Source organism: Prionailurus bengalensis, chromosome D2 (genome assembly GCF_016509475.1).
Source record: "Prionailurus bengalensis isolate Pbe53 chromosome D2, Fcat_Pben_1.1_paternal_pri, whole genome shotgun sequence".
Lineage (NCBI taxonomy): Eukaryota > Metazoa > Chordata > Mammalia > Carnivora > Felidae > Prionailurus > Prionailurus bengalensis.
Genome location: NC_057351.1, coordinates 34310736 through 34335294, shown reverse-complemented (window position 1 = coordinate 34335294; position 24559 = coordinate 34310736). Strand labels below are relative to the sequence as shown.

Genomic DNA, 24559 nt, shown 5'->3' with positions numbered 1-24559 from the left:
GAGCTAGCATCACAAAGAACAAATTTATACTACACTGGACTTCAAGAAACGACCTAGTCTATTAGAAATAATTGGATTTCCATTCACCAACATGAGTTCAGTTTATCTTCTAAGATTTTACCCTAGATATTAACAACCCCCCAAAAATACAGTATTACCTACATATTTTGGCATATTTCTATTAAACCATATTAAAACTTATGAAAGGTAATATCTACCATGAGTACCTTTAAACAGTTTGTGAAGTAGGTACATTCATTTTAAATATTATTATTTCTCCTGGGGTACCTGGGTGGCTCAGTCAGTTAAGCATCCAACTCTTGATTTTGGCTGAGGTCATGATCTCACAGTTGGTGGGTTCAAGCACAGAGCCTGCATAGGATTCTCTCTCTCCCTCTCTCCCTCTCTGCCACTCCCCTGCTCGCTCTCTATCCCTGTTTCTCTAAAAATAAATAAATAAAGATTTTAAAAAACTACAGGAAAAAAAATAAAATAAAAAAAATATTATTATCCCTCCCAAAAAAAGTAAAACATAGTCTTTCTCTAAGTCACTGAATTTAGGAAAAGTACAAAGCAATAAATAGAAATCTGAAATCAAATCACAATCTATTTCTTTTCTAATAGAAGATAAGTTATGTAATCGCTCTAAGCCTATTTCCCATAAAATGGGAATGATTATAATTTTTACATTCTAGTGTTGCCATGAGGATTAAATTAGAGCACAAAAGTAACTGACATAAAGATCTCCTTCCTTGTTTTTTAATACATAAGTATTATTTAATTCTTTAATAAATTTTTTTCTAAAAAAATTTCAATAAATTTTCAAAAAAATCAATAATTACAGTTAGTAAAGAAAATGTTTTCAAGGATTAGATTAGTTGCTAATAGATGCTAAAAGTTCCCCAAAACTCCCAAATCCATATCACTCCCAAAATTTCCAACTCAGTCCTCAAGGGGATATAGATAGTGTTGGCATAACCCTTACAGTGTTTTTCAGGCAGAAATCTGTCATAGCTTCATCCTCAAAATATTCCTGTTTGTTGTAGGCCAAGGGAAAAAAGAATTCAACAATCAGAAGTTTCTGCTCTCTTCATTCCATGTTGACCCTGATGAATATTCCCATTGATAGCACACACTGCAATACTGTCAAGAAAATTTGTAACAAAGGATTGATGAACTACACTAGGACTGAAAAGCACTGAATAAAACTTCAGAAAACACCTCACCCTCCCACCCAGGGTGAAAAATCAAAGAGAGAGAAAGCAAAATAATAATAACAATATACTAATAATAATAATAATAATAATAATAGTCAATTTAAAACAACAAAGAGAGAACAAAGAAGTCCATTAGCATTTTTTGCCTGAAGAATTTCAGGCTAGAAACTTAGAAACTATACCCAATAGGATTACTGAATAGACTAAAAGAGAAGTAGGTAACTAAACAAATCATTTGCTTAATGGATAATTATAAAATAGCAGAGTACTGATCTAATCCCACAAGGATATTTGAGAGACAACTGCTCCAAGAGCAGAAGCCAGTTGAGAGAGTTTTCATAAACATCATCAGACTCACAAAAACCTACATCACAAGTAACTTTTATATAACCTTTCCATAGCTCGAAACTTTTTCACATAATTTCATTTAACCATCCTTAAACTTATTCAAACATGAAATTTTCACCATTTTATAAATAAAGACATTAAATTCAGAAGATTAAATGATTAATCCAAGTGTGATAGATTTTATACGTGTGCTAACTAGAACTATATTCCCCAGAATTTCCTTTCCTATATGGTTTCAAATTAGGACTAACCACAAAAAAATTCTGTGTACAATGTGGAGGGTGCAAGTGAAGCAGCAGCCATTTTATTCCAAAGGTAGTTATTGGTCACAGGTAGTAAAAGACAGAGAAGTATGGGTAGAATTCCAATTTGCCCTTATTTATCCCCAAACCACCCCAGCTCACCCTCCCAAACAATACCAGCACTATCACCAGATGCTCCACTGAAACTTGAGAGGTGGTAGCTGCAAAGAGCCAACAACCTACCAGCCTCCTTTACAGTTTACTCCAGCAGGTGGATTTTTGAAAGCTTCAACTCATGAAACTGAACCAGGACTGGACTTTTCTCTGATTCTTTGTGAGCCTTTACTTCCCTAGTTTTTTCCACAACTGAACAAGGTTTAATTCCTACAGTAAATTCCTTTATTTCTTAACACTCATAGTGGAACTGATACACCAAGGTTGTAATCTATGACAAAATTCATACATAAATTTCTTCTAATGCTAAGTCCAAGGCAGTACACATTTCTTCAAAAGCAGAAAATTGCAAGTTAGTTTAATTTTCTTTTTAATGTTTATTTATTTTTGAGAGAGAGGGAGAGAGCACGAGCAGGGGGAGGGGCAGAGAGTCAGAAGGAAACAGAATCTGAAGCAGCTCCAGGCTCTGAACTGTCAGAACAGAGCCTGGTGCAGGACTTGAACCCACGGACCGTGAGGACCAGGAGATCATGACCTGAGCTGAAGTCAGACACTTAACTGACTGAACCACCCAGGAGCCCAGGATTAATCCTTTAAAGGTTTTAAGATTTTACCAATAATGACATATATTTTTCATTCATCCATCATACATACATGAATGTAAATCCAAGTTTAATCCCAAAATTATCTCTTATAACGAGTTCTTCTTCTTTATGTCAGGGTTAATAATTTTCTTTGAAATAGTAAAATATTTAAGCAAATATTCCAGAAGTTTCATGATCCAGGTATAACAACAGATGTGAAGAAACTATGAAATCCTAGAATTTTAAAGTGAGAGCACAGTCAAAAGTTCACCAAACAGGATAAACTCTGGTCACAGAGAAGGTGAGAACCATTTGTGGTTGCCTGAAATAAATTCGATCAATGTTCATTTGAGATTCTCACAGAAGTCACCTGATGGTATTGGTTTAAAAAATGAGCAAAATAAATCTAACATACATTTACAAGGTACTCCTGGAGGCACAGTTTTGCAAGCACAAATGGTATATGTTACAGCTTTTTTAAAGATCAATTTTAAAAAGCAATAGAGTAGGGGGAAGAGTTAAGATGGCAGAGCAACATGGAGTCCTGAGCTTGTCTCATCCCTGAAACGCAGCTAGATCTGCACGAAACCATTTTGAACACATAAAGAAATTGATCTGAGGAACAACACAATGCTCTGCATTAACTTGAGCCACAGAACTCAGCAGGTACGTGGTGTGGAGAGGTGAACAGGGGAGAGAAAAGCCGTGGAGGGTAGGGAGCCATTTTCATAGAGGGAGGACAGAGAGAAAAAGGAAGGGGAAGAGAACTGCACATCCGGATCGTGCAAGAAAAGCACTCCCCCTCAAAGCAACTGGAGAAAGAGAAAGAGTAAAAACAGTTGCACGGAACTGAACAAGAAATCTGTTCCCCAAAACCACTGACAGCGAGAAAGGAGAGGGTTTCAGTACCACCAGGATTCTATAAACAGTGGAGCACAGAGTCCGAAGTTTCAGAGCTTAGTGCCCGATAGTGTTCTGGTGAGGAAGTAGGTCAAATCCCCAGGAGCAGGCAGCACGGTATGAGGGGTCTGTGTGCTACATTGGGAGAAGTGGTTTCCCTGCTTGGAATGCATTTGGTAGAGACCATATGGCCTCTCCACAGGCAAAGGTCCCAGCAGATCCCAGAAAGCAGCCACATTTACTGGTTCGGGAACAAAGACACCACAGTTCAGCAAAACCTTGTGCCAGATGTGTGTTGTGATTTGCCGTAATCTCTGAACCTCTACCACTGCGCAATCACACAAACATTTTCTGGGGCAAACTAGCACCCAGCCATTGCTCAGCAAGACCCTCCCCAAGAGAGCTGGCATGGGTCTCTGAAGTATGGGGTTTGCTTGTTTTTTTTAATTTTTTTTTAAGTTTATTCATTTTTAAAAAAATTTTTTTAAATATTTATTTATTTTTGAGAGACAGAGTGAGACAAAGTGAGACTGGGGGAGGGGCAGAGAGAGAGGGAGAAACAGGATTGGAAACAGGCTCCAGGATCTGAGCTGTCAGCACAGAGCCTGACGCAGGGCTCGAACCCACAGACTGCGAGATCATGACCTGAGCCGAAGTCGGATGCTCAACCGACTGAGCCACCCAGGCGCCCCAAGTTTATTCATTTTTGAGAGAGAGAGACAGTGTGAGCAGGGGAGGGGCAGAGAGAGAGAGGGAGACACAGAATCTGAAGCAGGCTCCAGGCTCTGAGCTGTCAGCACAGAGCCCAATGCAGGGCTCAAACTCATGAACCAGGAGATCATGACCTGAGCTGAAGTCAGACGCTTAACCGACTGAGTCACCTAGGTGCCCCTGAAGTGTGGGGTTTTCAAACAACACCATCTGAGATAAAATTCTGGAAGGAAGTGCTGCCTGGCAGACAGCTTGGACACAGGCAGGATACAGGCAGGGAGTGGATGGAGGGCTAAGACAAAGGAGCTTGATCGTAGGTCGGTGAGAGTATGAAGTTTCTGCGCCAGACTACGGAGCTGGGTGAAGCCATTCATTTCCATATCTCCCATGAATGCACGCATGCACACTGATCCACCCCAGTAAGCTAAACAGCGCCACCTAATGGAGAACAGAGCCATTACACCAAGCCCTGCCCAACTGCACCCTCCAAGTACATCCCACAGGAATACCAGCACAAGTCACTCCGTCTGCTTAGTGTTCAAACTATAGAGTGCTTCATAGTTTGAGTTCTAGGGGAAACTGGACGTAACTTCATTCGAGTTTCATTCTGTTTTCTGGTTCATTTATTTGTTCATTTTCTTTGCTTCTGTTTTTGCTTAAATTGTTTTCTTTTATCTTTCTTTTTTTCCTTTCTTGGATACAGAATAGGAAAAATTTATTTTTTACTTTATTTTTTATTTTTTTACTTCTTTATTCTATTTTATTTTGTTTATTTTATTTTTTCTATTTTATTATATAATTTTTTTAAGTTTTAAATTTTTTCCTACCTTTCCCTTATTTCTCTATCAAGCTTCTTTCAACAAGCAGACCAAAACATACCTAGAATCTAGCTTCCTTTATTTGATTTTTTGTTTTGTTTTTAATTTTTATTTTTAATGTTATTAATTTTTTTCTTCCTCCAAAATGACAAAGGAATTCACCCCAAAAGAAGAATAGGAAAAAATGAAAGCCACGGACTTAACACAGATATAAGTAAGATGTCTGAACCAGAATTTAGAAACACGATAATAAGAATACCAGGTGGACTTGAAAAAGTCATAGAAGACACCAGAGAACCCCTTTTTGCAGAGATAAAAGAAATAAAATTTAGGCTGAAATTAAAAATGCTATAACCAGGATGCCATCTCAAATGCATGCCATGACAGCAAGGATGGACAAAGCAGACCAGCGAGTCAGCAATACAGAAGATAAAATTATGGAGAATAATAAAGCAGAAAAAAAGAGGGAAATAAAGGCAAAAGATCATGATACAAGACTTAGAGAACTCAGAGACTTATTAAAAAGGAATAACATCTGAATCATAGAAGTCCCAGAATATGAAGAGAGAGAAAAAGGCCCAGAAGGTTTATGTGAGCAAATTTTAGTGGAAAACTTTACTAATCTGGGGAATGGCACAGATATCAAAATCCAAGAATTACAGAGAACCCCATTAGATTCAACAAAAACTGACCATCACCAAGGCATACCATAGTAAAATTCACAAAATACACAGAAAAGGAAAAAATTATGAAAGCAGCAAAGGAAAAAAGTCCTTAACCTATAATGGAAGACAGATCAGGTTCACAGTAGACCTATCCACAGAACTTGGCAGGCCAGAAAGGAGTGGCAGGATATATTCAATGTGCTGAATCAGAAAAATACATAGCCAAGAATTCTTTATCCAACAAGGCTGTCATTCAAAATAGAAGGAAAGACAGTTTCCCAAACAAAAACTAAACCAGCTCTCCAAGAAATTTTAAGGAGGATACTTAAATTCTTAAATTCTTTGAGCAGAGAAAAGACAAAACAAAAATAAAAAGACCAAAAGCAACAAAGAATAGAAAGGACCAGAGAACATCACCAGAAACACCAATTCAACAGGCAACATGGTGCTAAATTCATATCCTTCAGTACCCACTCTAAATGTCAATGGACTAAACGCTCCAATCAAAAGACACAGGGTGTATCAGCATGGATAAGAAAATAAGACCCATCTACATGCTGCTTACAAGAGACTCATTTTAGACCTCATATAAAGGCCATATACAAAAGACCCACAGCTAATATCCTCCTCAATGGGGAAAAACTGAGAACTTTCTCCCTAAGGTCAGGAACATGACAGGGATGTCCACTCTCTCCACTGTCAACATAGGATTTAAAGTCCTAGCCTCAGCAATCAGACAACAGAAAGAAATAAAAGGCATCCAAATCAGCAAGAAGGAAGTCAAACCTTCACTCTTTGTAGACGACATGATACTATGTGGAAAACCCAAAAGACTCTACCAAAAAACTGCTAGAACTGATACATGAATTCAGCAAAGCCGCAAGATATAACATCAATGTACAGAAATTGGTCGCATTTCTATACACCAATAATGAAGCAGCAGAAAGAGAAATCAAGGAATTGATCTCATTTACAATTGCACCAAACCATAAAATACCTAATAATAAACCTAACCAAAGAAGTGAAAAATCTATACACTGAAAACTATAGAAGGCTTATGAAAAAAAAAAGCTTTTTGAAGATGACACAAAAAAATGGAAAAACGTTCCATGCTCTTGGATTGGAAAAACAAATATTGTTAAAATGTCGATACTACCCAAAGAAACCTACATATCCAATGCAATCCTAACAAAATAACACAGCATTCTTCACAGAAGGCTAGAACAAACAATTCCAAAATTTGTATGGAACCAGAAAAGGCCCCGAATAGTCAAAGTAATGTTGAAAGAAAATCCAAAGCTGGAGGCATCACATTTCTGGCCTTCAAGATGTATTACAAAGCTGTAATCATCAAGACAATATGGTACTGGCAAAAAAAAAAAAAACAAGTACACAGAAAAATGGAACAGAATAGAGAACCCAGAAATGGACCCACAAACATATGGCCAACTAATCTTTGACAAAGCAGGAAAGAATATCAAATGGAATAAAGACAGTCTCTTCAGCAAGTGGTTCTGGGAAAACTGGACAGCAACATGCAGAAGAATGAACCTGGACCACTTTCTTACACCATACATAAAAAATAAACTCAAAATGGATCAAAGACCTAAACGTAAGACAGAAAGCCATCAAAATTCTGGAGAAGAAAACAGGGCACAATCTCTCTGACCTCAGCTGCAACAACTTCTTATTTGACATATCTCCAGAACCAAGGGAAACAAAAGCAAAAATGAACTATTGGAACCTCATCAAGATAAAAAGCTACTGCACAGCAAAGGAAATAACCAGCAAAACTAAAAGGCAACCAATGGAATGGGAGAAGATGTTTGCAAATGATGTATCAGATAAAAGGTTAGTATCCAAAATCTATAAAGAACTTATCAAACTCAACAGCCAAAAAACAAATAATCTAGTGAAGAAATGGGCAGAAGACATGAATAGACATTTTTCCAAAGAAGACATCCAGATGGCTAACAGACACAAGGAAAGATGCTCAACATCACTCATCATCTGGGAAATACAAATCAAAACCACAAGGAGATACCAACTCACACCCATCATGATGAATGGCTAAAATTAACAACTCAGACAACAGATGTTGGCAAGGATGCAGACAAAGGGGAACCCTTTTGCACTGTTGCTGGGAATGCAAACTGGTGTAGCCCCTCTGGAAAACAGTATGGAGGTTCCTCAAAAAATTAAAAATAGAACTATCCTATGACCCAGCAGTTGTACTACTAGGTATTTATCCAAAGAATACAAAAATGCTAATTCTAAGTGGCACATGAACCCCATGTTTATAGCAATACTATCAACAGTAGCCAAAGTATGGAAAGAGCCCAAACATCCATCGACTGATGAATGGATAAAGAAGATGTGGTGTGTGTCTGTATATGTATGTGTATGTGTGTGTGTGTGTGCGCGTGTGTGTGTGTGTATGTGTGTATATATATACGTGATGGAACATATATATATATATATATAGATATAGATATATATATATGATGGAATAATACTTGGCAATCAAAAAGAATGAAATCTTGCCATTTACAATATGGATGGAACTGAAGTGTATTATACTAAATAAGTCAGTCAGAGAAAGACAAATATCGTAAGATATACTCATGTGGAATTTAAGAAACAAAACAGATGAACAGGGGAAGGGAAACAAAAATAATATAAAAACAGGGAGGGTGACAAACCATAAGAGACTCTTAAATACAGAGAACAAACTGGGGGTTACTGACAGGGTGTCAGGTGGAGGGATGAACTAAATGGGCGATGGACATTAAGGAGGGCACTTGTTGGGAGGAACACTGAGTGTTATATGTAAGTGATGAATCACAAAATTCTATTACTGAAATCATTATTACAGTATATGTAACTAACTTGGATTTAAATTTTAAAAATTAATTAAAAATCAATATAGCAAACAGCTTATAAAGATAATGACCACATATCAAAATCAATTTAAAAAAAATACTTTTCTCATGTAAGAGGCATTTATACCTTAGGATGAAATGCCCAATGAAAGTATCATACATGGAATCAAACAATTTAGGTCAAAGAAGACTAATGTGTTCTAGAGAAAAAGGTTCTAGTGGTGACAAAGATGTCGATGACAAAGATGCTGAATGTTCAAAGAAAGAGTAAAAAAAGAAAAAAGTACTTTAAAATTATTTCACGTAAAATGTAGTTAGATTGTGAATGTTCAAAGAACTGAGAAGTAAAAAAGAAAAAAATTCATTTAATTACTTCACATAGTATATGGTTGTAAATGTATGGTGTAAATAAACTAAATTATATATAACTATAAAATTGACTTATTTCAGGGGCGCCTGGGTGGCGCAGTCGGTTAAGCGTCCGACTTCAGCCAGGTCATGATCTCGCGGTCCGTGAGTTCGAGCCCCGTGTCGGGCTCTGGGCTGATGGCTCAGAGCCTGGAGCCTGTTTCCGATTCTGTGTCTCCCTCTCTCTCTGCCCCTCCCCCGTTCATGCTCTGTGTCTCTCTGTCCCAAAAATAAATAAACGTTGAAAAAAAATTAAAAAAAAAAATTGACTTATTTCATAAACATCTCTCAAAGCTTTTAGGACCAAGTTGATCAAAAGCTTTGTATTACTCCCTTTCCTTGGAAGAATGAGAAGAGCTTTGCATTTTGAAGTCAGGCATACATAATATTTGACTAAATTTTCTTCAACACACTCAATAAGTGGCTGTTGGTCTGAGCTGGTTTCTAAAACCATAGTATAATACTATAAAATTAAATAGTCATTATAAACAGTTATTGAGTATTGCAATGGATATCGACCCTTTTAATTTAAAAAAAAAATCACTGTTTTAAAAAAATCACTATATACTTAGGGAATGGCTTGGTGCACAGAAAAAGCACCTAAATGGGAATCAGGAAACAGATTCTGGTCCAGTATTGTCAGTAAGTACCAGTGTAAGTCATTTATCAGCAAGTCATTTATCATATAAATCCCTCCTAATTCATTATAAAAAAAAAATGGATATTAGTTCTAGGGCTCATTTCTAGAATCAAAGTTCTGTAATTTCAAAGACATGAAAGAAAATGGCCCCTGATTAAGGGGCCATAAAAATACCCATGATATTTAAAATGCTATACCTTGGGGTGGCTGGGGGGCTCAGTCAGCTGGTGAGTCAGGCCCGAGTCAGCCTCTGCGCTGACAGCTCAGAGCCTGGAGCCTGCTTTGGATTCTGTGTCTCCCTCTCTCTCTCTCTGCCCCTTCTCCACTCATACTCTGTGTCTCTGTCTCTCAAAAACAAACATTAAAAAATACAATAAAATTGTTTTGAAAAATCACTATATAACCTTGAGAAAAAAATATTTTGTGTGTGTACTTTTTATCTGCATATAGGTGACACAAAGCTTCACATTAGTTTCAGCTATATGACATAGTATAGCTATAGTATCTCTACATGCTATGCTATGCTCACAAGTATAACTACCATCTGTCACCACATAATGCTATTACAGTATCAATGACTATATTCCTGATGCTAAGTCTAAAAATAATAGTCTTGAAGGACTCTATCTACAAAAAATTATTCTTCATACAGATATATACAAATTGAAGATTGCATTAAATTAAACCATAAGGGACCTGAGTTAGAAGTTAAAATATCTTTAACATTAGGGAGTGTCAAACATCAGGAAAATCCTGACAGAAGTTTGTAAAATTCATGAGTATATTTATTAAAGGATAGAACCTTAATAAGGATATCTTGAATAAGTGTAGTCCGACCTGAAGGTGTACAGCCAGCCACAGATTCCTCGAATTTTTAATTCCACAGTATTATTTGACATTAAGTGTTCACATAATAATTAAGGCTATCAGAACTTTCTTATGGTACAATGGGAAAAATAAAGTAGACTAAGTAGAAAATAGAAGCATATAAATTATTTTATAGCTGTCTCCTTTGGACAATGACACTAAAAAGATTAAGATGAAATTTTAAAATTCCCAAACCTATCATTTTTAACTAAAAACCTCAAAGTTCCTGTGAAATAATATACTATAACAGAGCAGAAAAATAGCAATGGAGATATCCCAGAATCATATGTTCAAGTTATTTTTCCCTGAAAGAACCCTAAGAACATTAAAATTTTAAAAAGGAACAAAATTTTGTTCATATACCAAACTTTAAAGTGTTTTTCCTTATGCCAATCAATACTAGGCATTTACCTTTTCATAAAGAAACAAAAGAAACAAAATTACATTTTGTCATCTTAATAATGAGGTTGGGGAAGTCAATTGAGTAAAATTAACAACACTTTAATATTTTATCTGGGGAAAGAAAATGAAATTATTTATTTCCCAATATGCCCTTAGTCTAGATGATGCAATACTACATGTTTTAACACGCATGCAGAAACAATTATTTCCTATGTTAATCTTATGTAATGTAAATTATCCTAATCTTACTAGTATTAAGGTAATAGTGTTAATTACATCTTTATATTTTATAGAATTTGAAAACTCAGATTGTTTACATACACCTCCATAGAGGAATAAACCATGTACTACCTAGGGTTTAATGTACTTACAATTCCTTGTGTTTGTCTTCAGCCAAGATTTGGTCATTTGGTTTAAGAGAATACCTGTAACACAGAAACAAAAAAATACATCATATAAACATATAAGTACCTTTGCCTCATGGACATCTGACTGTGATATCAGCATACAATGAGTTAACTCCTATCAAATAAGCACTACTACACTGTTACAGTCCTCTGTCTTCATTGATAAAACATTGAAAAATACCTAAGTTCTTTGTTGTTCTATTAGTCACTGCCACAGACACCATCCAAAGAACTGAAGTAGGATCAACCTGACCTTTGACAACACAAGGTATCTTCAATATTCTTCTGTAGTGAATAATCTGCAATGTTACATGCCTCTAGTACTGAGGCAAGAAATTCAAGAAATTACTACAATAAGTATTTAGAAGTTCACAAAACAATAAGCAGTTATTCATTCATTAAATATACAGTAAACATCTATGCACCAGACTATGTCCTAGGTGGCATGACACAGGAGGAAAAATAAGTTGTTATTTATTAGCTTAATGACCATAGGCAATCATTTCATTTCTTTAAGTCTCACTTTCCCTGTCTATAAAACAGAAGTTGCGATAAATATTAGAACATTTATCTTTCAAATTACCATATAATTTGTACTGCTAAAGGTAACTGTTTCTGAGGAGTATACAGAAAAAAATAAACATTGGATGGCAATTCCCAGGTCTTCAATTCCCACTTGTGTTCAATTCTTTCCTAAAACTAAGCTGCCTGACAATGGGTCAGAGGTTTAAGTGGAAAGGTCATGCATGTAGAGTCTCCTTTCTTGCCTCCCCTTTCACAAGTCCCTTTACCCACTTTATGAAAAGAATGGCAAACCTCTCACACATCCTAAATAGAACTGTACTACACTGGCTGGGGTATAAAAACCTCTGAAGTGCTAAACAAGAAATGGTTCATAATATTTTTATCTTCAAAGCCTCTGTAAGTAAAGTACCATAAACTGCCCACAGGAATTCCTGTTTTATACATTATTTCTGTAAAGAATGAAGCCACAAATTATCAATGGGGAACTATCTGTCGTAGGATGTTCTATTTTCAGGTATATTATAGAATAGGGCACAAGTTGATTACAGTTTTCTTTAAAAAGTTTATCTTTTCGGGCGCCTGGGTGGCTCAGTCAGTTAAGCATCCAACTTAGGCTCAGGTCATGATCTCACGACTTGTGGGTTCGAGCCCCGCACTGGGCTCTGTGCTGACAGCTTGGAGCCTGGAGCCTCCTTCAGATTCTGTGTCTTTCTTTCGCTCCGCCCCTCCCCCACTCATTCCCTCCATCCCCCGTGCGCGCGCTCTCTCTCTCTCTCTCTCTCTCTCTCACACACACACACACACACACACACACACACACATGAATAAATAAACATTAAAATAAATTAAAAAAAAAAAACCAAGAGTCAACTTACTTCTTCCAAGCAATAATTTTAAACAAGGTTCCTTGCCTTCCATTTATCTACTGAGGATTAACTATCAGAACATGGTTGTCACAGAAACAAAAATCAAATCATTTATTTGAACTGAAAACTGAAGCCAGACTTTTTCTATCATGAAAGCAAACCTGATTTGTTTGACAATGAAGAACAGTTTTACCAATCGTTCCACAGCAGACAGTGGCCTTCAACTGAATGAATGATTTTGACTAAAACATGTTTAAAGCACTCAATAAAAACATTCTATAAAAAAAAAAAAATCCTTTTGGGGCACCTAGGTGTCTCAGTCGGTTGAGCATCCAACTTCGGCTCAGGTCATGACCTTGCGATTTGTGGGTTCAAGCCCCACGTCAGGCTCTGTGCTGACAGCTCAGAGCCTGGAACCTGCTTCAGATTCTGTGTCTCCCTCTCTCTCTGCCCGCCCCCCCCCCCACTCACACTCTCTCTCCTTCAAAAATAAACATTAAAAAAATTTTTTTTAATCCTTTTGACATAGGTATATTGAAATTAACAATATTTAACTTTCCCCAGCATGTCCTAAACTGTTTAGGTAAACATACACCTATAAGTAAAACACTAATAGATATGATTACTAGCTATTTAAGAAGACGTACTAAAGTCTTTTTTGGTGCATTTCCCAGAACTGCATGTCTCTAGTGACTCTAATAACTGGAAGTCAGGTGGTTTCTAATTCTTTGCTTTCAAAATAACTGAAGGACCTAATCAAATTATCAGCTGATAGACAAATAAAAATAATTTTTGATGATAGACCATTTGATGACAGAGATGCTCACACAATTAAGTGATGCTGGTGAAACAAAGCTCTGTCTACTTCCATCCAATTAATTATGTGAACACATTACTCAGCACTTCTACCTGTCAGGAAGCAAAAGTTCCTCATTTCCTTCTCAGGTAGCAAGAACCTGTGTGCTCTTGAAGGTCCTTCTAGCCAGACTAAGAATCAAATTGACAGATTAACAGAAGAAAATCAACTTTAATAGGTATATGTACAGGGAATCCACACAGACATGGAAATTCCAAAGTCGGTCAGACAAAATGAGGTATACCTGTCATTCTGAACTAAGGAGAGGGAGTAAGGGTCTGGGATTTCAAGGAAAGGAATGTACTTCAAACGGTGATAAGAGATGTTTGGTAATTAGATGTGTGCCCTACCATATAGATGGGTCACTTAGATAAAATTTATCTCTGTTAATAACCCTTATTCTTGGAAAGACTCTCAGTGTAGATTCTTCCATGTGGTTAGGGAAGGAAACTACTTCCTCTTGAGCCCACAGGGTCTTAAGTGTCTTCAGCTCAAAATAATCCACACGCCAAAGTGGCACATTCTGAGGGGGGCCTAACCTGAACCTCTTCACATCTCTAAAAGAAAAAAGGAAAAAAAAATTGATGCTGAACATTGTCTAACTGCAGCAATGAGCATTATTTATCCAAGAAAGGCTGAACTAAAAGAAAAAAATTAGATTAGCTTCATCCACCTCATTAAAAGATGCATTACCAATAAGATTTTTTCTTGTTTAATAATTACTCAACATTTTAATACATTTACGTTATTTTACTAACTATATGTTAATTACAATTTAATGAATAGATTTTTTTAAAGTTTTTTAATTTATTTTTTGAGAAGGAGTGTACACATGCACGTGAGCAGGAGAGGGGCACAGAGAGAAGGAGAGAGGGACTCCCAAGCAGGCTCCGCAATGTCAGCATGGGGACCAACACAGGGCTCCATCTCATAAATGGCAAGATCACAACCTGAGCAGAAATCAAGAGTAGGACACTTAACCAATTCAATCACTCAGGAGCCCCCTAGGAGATATCTTTAAATTCAATTTACAGGCATATATTTGTGGCAGAGACCTGATAGGGTGATTAATATGCACAAAAAACTTTAATGTATAAAAATATATTACCTTCCTAATATATGCATATTACATAAAAATATAATTCATGCACAAAAATACATTAAATAAGGATAAAATCTGGCAGGAAAAAGTATAATACAAATATAAATTTAAATAGAGAAAGGAATATAAAATTTTTCAATGTTAAGAAAAGAGTTTGGGGGCACCTGGGTGGCTCAGTCCGTTAAGCAGCCAACTTCAGCTCAGGTCATGATGTCACAGTTTGTGAGTTTGAGCCCCACATCAGGCTCTGTGCTGACAGCTCAGAGGAGCCTGCTTTGGATTCTGTGTCTCCCTCTTCCTCTGCCCCTCTCCCACTCACTCTCTGTCTCTTTCTGTCTCTCAAAAGCTGAATAAATGTTTAAAAAAAATAATAAAAGAGCTTGTTTGTGTCTTTTTATAAATGAATGATGGTAAAAAAAATTTTTTAAATAAATGGATTATGGTAGGTATCAAAGCCATATGGTATTTAGCGTCCGCTAAGAGTGATTTATCAGTTTTATTTAGCATTATAAATCATAAATATTAACTTAGTAAGGAAACTTATTAATGTTTATTAAAACATTTTTATGAAAGTTTTTTGAAACTAGTGGATTTGATGATATCTATGTCTCAACAAAGTGTTTTGTACATAGATAATAGCAAATCAATTAATGTTATTTTCCTTCTCCAGCTGGCTAGTGATAGAGAATAACAAATATTTTTTGCACTTAAGGACCTCACAATGCAGTAAATGAGTAAGAATAAAAATAAATGTGGTGTGATAAGGTTATGATAAAGCTATGTACAGTGTTCAAACAAAACAGTAGAAAGTCTCCTTCCTAAAAGAGTCAAAAAAAGGGAGAGCTTTTATCTGTTTTCTCTTCCTTCCCCATTTCATCTCTCTTCTCTGTTCCTTTCCTATTAAAAAACAAAACAAAACAACAAAACCTTCTCTTCTAAAGTCTCAGGATAAGAATTTAAAGAAAATGGTGGAGGCCAGAAAAAAAAAAAAAAAAATGGAGTCCAAATAGGCAAGAAGCAGGCAAGGAAGGATAGACCTGATTTTGATTAAATCAGCAAACAGGAAATTTTACTCTCTCAATGGACTGAGTACATCTCCAGATCCTCAAGAATAAATGTACAAGATTCATTTTGAACTATTCTCCAAGCAAATTAGCTCTCTAATTCCAAACAAACTTCAAAGTAGTTACTCTTCCCATATCATTTCTTTCTCTCATCTGATTTCCTTCTGCCCCAAACCAGGTAACTTTTATCATATCTCAAAAGCCTTAATTTTTCAGCTTCAGCATGGAGCCCAGCATGGGGCTCGATCTCATGACTGTGAGATCATGACCTAAGCCAAAATCAAAAGTCAGACCCTTAAACAAGAGAGCCACCCAGGCTAGGTTTTTTTAATTCAATTTTCTCTTCCTTATCTCTTCCTTGACTCTTACACACTGCATTTTAGAGTTAGCCAAAATGCGAGATTTGAGGAAACAGTACCCAAGATTATCCTCACTTCTGGAGTTCCCAGGTGGTTCAGTCAGTTGAGCAATCAACTCTTGATTTTGGCTCAGGTCATGATCTCATAGTCATGAGATCAAGTCTTGTGGAGGTCTCACACTGAGCATGGAGCCTGCATGTGATCTTCTCTGTCCCTCCCCTGCTTTCACTCTCACAAAATAATTAAATATTAAAAAAAAAAAAAAAAAAAAGGCTATCATCACTTCTGACACCAACTGCAAGTTCTAGAAGTTCCCAAAACCACCCTCTGGCTCAATAATTCACTAGAAGGATTCACAGTACTCCCTGAAAACTATTACACTCACAGTTATGGATTATAAGAAAAGGATACAGGTCAAAGTCCAAGGGAAAAGACATATAGAGCAGTGTCTGGGAGGGTTCCAAATGGGAAGTCTGTCCTGACATCAGTATGTTGACCATATAGACCATTGTTGATATGTGACTATAATGTATGCAGTACTGCCAACAAGGGAAGCTCACCCAAGCTTCAATATCCATATTTTTTATTGGGGCTTCACTACATAGGCATGATTGATCAACTGACTGCCTCAATGGTTAACTCAGTCTTCAGGTCCACTGATATCATATGACCCAAAGTTTAACCCTAAATCACATAACTGGTCACTCTGTGGGGTGTGGCCAGCCCTGTCCTAAACAAAATGACACTTCTATCAGGTATGATGTAGATTACCTCTCAGAAGCTGGGGCCAAAGGTCAGACATCTCTTTGGACAAGGCCAAATTCTTTACTACACATATGCCTATGTATGTGTTTATTTATTTACATATGTCCATAAATATACTGATGTGTATATTCATAAACTTCCATCTAGATCTGCATTTTTCATAGAACTCTCCCTTATACTCACTTTACCCAATTTTAGTTAGGTTAATAAACTATATGAAAAGTCACTAGAATAACCTATTGTTATTAATTATCTACCCGCCCAAAAGAAAATTATTCTAATTTTATGTGGCACCTGGGTGGCTCAGTTGGTTAAGCAACCAACTTCGACTCAGGTCATGATCTCATGGTTCCTAAGTTCGAGCCCCACATCGGGCTCTGTGCTGACAGCTCAGAGCCTGGAGCCTGCTTCGGATTCTGTGTCTCTCTTTCTCTCTGCTCCTCCATCACTTGCACTCTGTCTCTCTCGCTCTCTCTCTCTCAAAAATAAACATTAAAAAAAATATATATATATATACATATATAATTATGTTGAAAATTATTCTAATTTTTTAAATGGAACACTGATTTAATTTCCAAATTAGAAAAAAGGCACTAATAGAGAAAGATTATTTGTTCCTCCACGCAATTTAAATATATTTCCAAAGCTCATAAACTACAACCAAACTCTATATAGATGGTTATTTTTAAGGAAACAAAAACTTTCCAAAACACCTTTAAAATGTACACAAAAAAATAGTACAAACCTATAATTGTAAAAATTATGTGTTAACTAACAAATGCCTCACATTCATTTTGAAAGTGGGCAAAGTATAAATTATAAATATAAAGGTAAATATACCATCAGGACCATAACCCCTACTAATGAAATGGAGCTAGTTCTCACTAAAATGTACATACCTCTACTTTCTACCATGTCTTTCCTAAAATGATACTAAGTACAGCCTATTTTTTAGTTGGATTTTGTTTCCAAAAGACATGATTAGATAGATGTTCTGTTTTTATATTCATTTCTTAAATTCAAACATAAACATGGTCCCTAGAAAGTCAGAGACAGCAAAATGGTATACTGGTAGTTCTCAACCTTTTTTCTGTCTGAAGTTGCCAGAGGATAAAGACAAGTGCCTACTCCTATCAGAAGATAAGGAAGGTGGAGACAATACAGGAAAGCACAGACTTTATCCTGCCTCTAGCCTCTGCAGAGAACCTCTAAGTGAAAGAACATTAGATTGCAAGTCTAAGACCTGTGTTACTGTCCTGATTCAGCCATTAATTAGCTTTTGGAAGTAGACAAGCCATTTAATTTCTCTAAGAAGGATAAAACTACCTATCTCATGTTGCTATGTGGATCAAATAAGATAATACATGAGAGGTGCCGACACATTTACATTCAATACTCACCTCTCGTCCCTTTCCTGTAATGCTTGCACCTCAATAAAATGACTAACTCATCTAGCTTAAATAGAGAAGGAAAGCAATTGAAACTGTTCACATTTTGAAACAATTGCATAACTACAAATTTCCATTAAGAAGACATCAGACAGTTGGGTACAAGGATGTCAATGCGAGCATTATTTAAGGAAAAGTGGAAGCAAACATTATCCAGAAAGTAGTAGATTTATAACGAGTAAGTTATAACACCACTGGGAAACAGGTCAGCATTAAGTTTAAAAAAAAAAAAAAAAAAAAGGAAAAATGGCAATATACTCCCAAAAAGAATTGGAAACGTAACACCAAAATGTTATATAGCTTTACAGATTATTTTTATTCTCTTCTTTGTGCTTTTTCGAAATGTAAATAATTAGCATGTTTTACTTTTGAAACTAGAAAAATCACATTAAAAACAAATAGATATAATACCTTAGAATGGGGTTATAATATTCTTCTGGATGTAGTTTTCACTTAAATTTTTCAACCAATGAACATTTAAGCCTCCGAAGATTAGTTCAAACTTTTTTTGTGTAAAATTTTTAAAATAAATTTTTTAAAAATATTTGTATTGTATAAATATTGACAGCAACAGGTGACAAGTGGATAGGAAAAAAGAGAGAAGGAAGGAAAGGAGGAAGAGGGAAAAGAGAGAAAGAAGGGAAGAGGGCAAGAAGTAGGAGAGGACAAGGGGGAGTACTTTCCTTCAACCCTATCCGAGCTATTAAAGGAAGCACACAAGAATAAAATCCCATCATGGCATTCCCATCATGGGCAATGGGAAAATGGCACTGTTATTTAGGTTTATAATTAAATATCAGAACACATAAATAAAATGTATTAATACATGATAGATAACTATTAAGATATGCTACATCAGCAGCAGTGTGCAACTAACAGTAATGAAACACAGGTAGGGCCTTAAGATTGAAACAAACATTGTTTATTCAAATGTGCTTTCCCTGAAGATAAGCATAACATAAAATTTCAGACCTACAAAGGTCCTTAAAAATGCTGTCAAGTCCAGAGACAGTCCAGTCATAAATGAAATGGCCAACCCAATATCACACAAATAGGTAACACCAAGCTAAGACTTGCTTACACAGCAATATAACAATAAAATATTCCATAAATGCCTGCAACTAAGATTGCCTTCCAAGAATTAAGTAAAATTTGAAGAAATCTACAAATACTACCACATGGTCCAAAGAATCCTAATAGTAGTATGCAAAATTTTATAGAATTGGTAGAATCAATCAGATAGTATGGGTATGGTAAGATTTTAAACATGTTTAATTACCCCTAGCAATTAAAAAATAAACATATCAAAACATGTTGGAAAGGAAAAAGGGAGGCCAAAAGTGTTAATCACCACAGCAATGTTTTAAGAGGCTTACCAAGAAACAGATTAAAAAGTAAACCACTGGATTAGAACGAAAATAATAGCAAAAAGTTACAAGATTTATAAAAATAACATTTTAAATTCTCACTAGTAAACTAAATGAGGATTAAAACTCAATTACAGAAGGCTGAAGAAAAAGAAACTAGATTTACACTTAAATAGAACTATACTCTTTATATTATTAAATTTTCTTTGCTTAAGTTTTTATTTTTATTTATTTTTAATTTTGTTTAATGTTTGTTTAGTTTTGAAAGAGAGAAAGAGAGAGAGAGTGAGTACAGCAACAAGGGGCAGAGAGAGAGGGAGACAGAATCTAAAGCAGCTGCCAGCACAGAGCCTAACACGGGACTCGAACTCACCAGCCATGAGATCCCGACCTGAGCCAAAGTCAGACACTTAACTGACTGAGCCACCTAGGCACCCCACTTATGTTTTTATTTTTAAAAATCACTGATAATTATTCAAAATGACTAGCCACGTATTTTCATTAAAGGAAATTTAAAATTTGACTTGGAAGATGTTACTGCTTGGCCACTGGGCCATATCAACAAAATTGGGCCACTTTACATCACACCTGTCATTTATTTCTTACACTCTTCGATTTGACTTTTGTCCCTTATCATTCCACCGTGATTTACCTACCTGAGGTCACTGCTGACATCCTATTATCAAATCCACTAAATTCTTGTAGGTTTTATGTTACTAGGCATCTCTCTTACGTTTGATACTATTAACCACTCTGTCATACAAACTCAGTGACTTCATGAGACCCTGTTTTAGTTCTGCTAAAAACTCACTATTTCTTCTTCAGCCCCTTCCATAATCAATTCTTCTTCATCTATCCATTTATTCAGTGTTCTATCTTCCAACCCGCTGCCTTCACTTTTACCCTTTCTCTGAAAGGCTTATCTATTGGTTGCTTTTATTTTTTATTTTTTATTTATACATATGTATGTACCTACATACATATATAATCTCTAAGTCCAATGTGGGACTCAAACTCATGACCCCCAAATCAAGAGTCATACACTCTTCTGACTGAGCCAGCCAGGTGCCCCATTGGTTGCTTTATATACCACCTATTTAATAATTTTGGTGGTGATGATGAAGATGATGATGCTGATAATAGTATAGTAACAGCTAACCTTCATTGAATGGCATTATATCAAGGTAAAATTAAGTATAATGCTTATTTATTATACTTCCCTCCAGCCATGAATCCTCTACCCACCAGAAACATAAATCGAATCCACCTGAATATCACATATGCATCTCATGCATGAAACAAAACTGAACTCAATCTATCCACTCCCTCTAACATGTCATTCTCTCATACTCCCTAACTCAATCGTAAATACCACCAAAACCAAAAGTTGGAATGTCATCCCTGACTCCTTTGCCCCCTTCATTAATCGATCATTAAACTTACCTTTATAACAGTAAAATATTATTGAACTTTCTCCAAACTGCATGATCAGGTCACCATCCCTCAACACCACCATCCCTCAACAACATCCCTAATGCTGCTTTATCCCAAAATCTAAGAATCTGGAATTCTGAGAGAGAGAATCAGAAGAGCCAAGGACCATCTTTCTTTTAATGCAGGTAACAAGGTAACCAAGTTAAAGAAAATACACAAAATTCAGGAGCATTTCCAAATACCAGCAATAATCGAAAAAATGTTACTGAAAAAATATTCTACTCACAATAGCAATAACTTTACTTTTAAAACACCTAGGGAGTCACCCGGGTGGCTCAGTCGGTTAAGAGTCCGACTTCAGCTCAGGTCATGATCTCACAGTCCGTGAGTTCGAGCCCCACGTCAGGCTCTGTGCTGACAGCTCAGAGCCTGGAGCCTGTTTCAGATTGTGTCTCCCACCCTCTCAAAAATAAATAAATGTTAAAAAAAATTTTTTTTAATTAAAATAAAATACCCAGGATAAATCTCACCAAAAATGTACACCTAGAAGAAAACTGTACAATACTGCAGTAAGACCTAAGCTGCACTAATATTGTAACAACTCACCACATATCACTATTTGAATTTAATTAATTAGAGGTGCCTGGCTGACTATATCAGAAGACTATTGATCTCGGGATCGTGGGCTCAACTCCCACGTTGGGTGTACAGATTACTAAAAACAACAAATAAATTTTTTAAAAATTAAAATCAAATAAAATTTTAAAATTCAATTCATCAGTTGCACTAATCACACTTCAAATGTTCAAAACTAAATGTGACTAATGGTTACCATATTGAACAGTACAGACATACAACATTTCCATCATCGCAGAAAATTCTAATGGACAGTATTGCTGTAGAGATAATAATTTGCCCCAGATTTTTCTTTTAATCACTTCTGCATGGTTTGCATTTTTCCCCAAACACAATTATTTTTATAATTTTTGAACCTAACAAACTTAGCAATGATCACTACCATAAGATGTGGAAGTCTAAAACAAAACAGGGGCGCCTGGGTAGCTCAGTTGGTTAAGCAAACGACTTCAATTCAGGTCATGATCTCACGGTCCGTGAGTTCAAGCTCCGTGTCAGGCTCTGTGCTGACAGCTCAGAGCCTGGAGCCTGCTTCGGATTCTGTGTCTCCCTCTCTCTCCTGCTCATGTTCTGTGCCCTCTCTCTGTCTCAAAAATAAATAAAAACATTTAAAGAATTAAAAAAAAAATTTTAAACAAAACAAAACAAAAAAAAACCTAACCATTTTATAATCCTGTATTTAATGTACTTAGAGACTACATGTTACTAAAATATACAAAATAGCTAGAGGAAAAAATAGAAATATATATGCATAAATAGAAAAACTTATATGGTAAAGATCTCATTTTTCCAAATTAATCTAAAAATGCAATGCAATCCTAAACAAAAACCCCAAAAAGAATTTTTTAAGTACTTGACAAACTCATTCTAAAATTTATGCACAAAAGGAAAGAGCCAAGAATAATTAAGAAAATTCTTGAATAAGAACAAAGTGTAGGGACCTGTCCTATCAAACATCAAGATTTATTATAAAGTTTTGTAACAAAATAAAAATAAAGCTGCATTAGTTCAAGGACAAACAGACAAGCAGAAAAGGATGGAATACCTAGAAACCAAGCTATAGACAAATAAAAATTGGCATTGCAGATCAATGGGTAAAGATTGGGACTATCACAATACAGTGATAGAATACTTGATTTCACTTGAGGAAAAAAAAAAAAATTAACTGGATCCCCACTTCACATCATATACAGAAATCTATTCAAGTCAATTGAAGACCTAAATATACAAACCATAATGTTAAAACATGGAGAAGAAAATATTGAAAAATAGCTTTATAAAGAATTAACTATAGGGGCACCTGGGTGGTTCAGTCATTTAAGTGTGCAATTTCAGCTGGAGCCTGCTTCAGATTCTGTGTTTCCCTCTCTCTTTCTCTCTCTCAAAAATACACATTTAAAAAATTTTTTTTAAAAATTAATAATGAAACAAAACAATTATAGCCTTTTAACCTTATATATGGAGTATCACTTGATACTCCAAATATTGTTTTACTTCAAACTAATATATATTTATTTACAGAAATAATTCATCCTGATTTATACAAATAATCCAGCTGTAAATTTTTGGTATTGAATAATCAGCACTGAAATTTACAACCAACTATTATTACTTTGGGTATTTCTGCAGTAAACATTAAGTAATGTCTTTCATGCATGCTTATGTTAATCAAGACTTACCTAAGGTTTGTATGATTACATTATTAAAGATTTGGATTCATAAGAAAAATATATTTCCTCAACTACTCTAGCTTCCTTTCTTAAAACTATTTTCATTTCTAATGAGGATTTTTACTTCCCGATTACCATGACATTAATTCTCTTCATACCTTTACTTCTATAGTATTTACCTAGTGTCAGGAAAAATCAAAACAAAGCTGTCTTATATATTCCTCCACTTTCTTTTGTATAAACCTCTTCCTTTACTCTCCATAATTAGATCAACACTCATCTGGCAGTTATTATACATTCCACATTTTATCTCTCCTCATACCCACTGTAACTCTTCAATATGCTAGAAAAGATTATTTTCAACAGCGTACTTTGTTTCAAGTTTTCCTACGTATTTTCAGTTACTATATTTTGACAAATTGGACACATCAAAATTGACTAACTTAATTCTTTCAATTAGATAAAGATCCTACATTTTTCTTACTCCAGGAAAAAACTGGCTTTCACAATCTTTAAACAAACTAGTATATTCTAGAAGAAGTTTAATTTTTAAATATCAAATAATTATCTAATTGATACTTCTGAATAGTGGCAATGCTTGTTCTATCCTGGAAACTCTCAATACAAGAAGTGTATTGTTTGAAAACTTAGTCAAGAAGAACTGTTGAGTGTTTCAATCTCTCATACAGGATTTATTCATCTACTAATGTACCAATTAAAACTAAATATTAACAATTTTTAGAGCAAATTACACACATTTTTTTCTCACCTACACTATACCTATAATTGAAGGAAAACACAATTTCACTAAGTTTATAAACCTTTACATATCTACCATAATTTACACCAAAGTCTGGACATATAATTAATTTCAAATTAATACTTCCATAGTAAGTTCACAGAAAATAAATAATACAAATGTTACAATTAAAACAAATCTATATTTCAAATCTCTGCTCAATGACTGATCTTTTTTGGACATCAACAAATTTCTTAAGATCTAACTTATTCTTTATGAGATACCTACCTCATAAAGTTGCCAAGAGGACTAAACTGATACCGTATACATCCAATACATGCTGAATAAATGTTGTCTTTATCAGATAACAATTCTTAAAATTTATTATATTCTTTTTTCTCATATATTCTTGAATGTTTTTCAGATGGATCTTCCATGGCCCTTCTTTACATTCCACTCTTTG

The 24559-nt window shown here is 35.4% G+C and overlaps 1 protein-coding gene across 4 annotated transcripts in view; it reads right to left on the bottom strand.

The window, feature by feature from the left end:
• ADK (adenosine kinase) overlaps positions 1-24559 on the bottom strand; it is a 537819-nt gene that overhangs the window by 446202 nt on the left and 67058 nt on the right. For 3 of the 4 annotated variants that reach the window (XM_043598129.1, XM_043598130.1, XM_043598128.1), the window contains one exon: positions 11230-11283. The exons of the other annotated variant lie outside the window; for it this stretch is intronic. In XM_043598129.1, coding sequence (XP_043454064.1) covers positions 11230-11283 — 54 coding nt within the window. The remainder of the gene's footprint in view (positions 1-11229; positions 11284-24559) is intronic. 4 annotated transcript variants of the gene reach the window in all.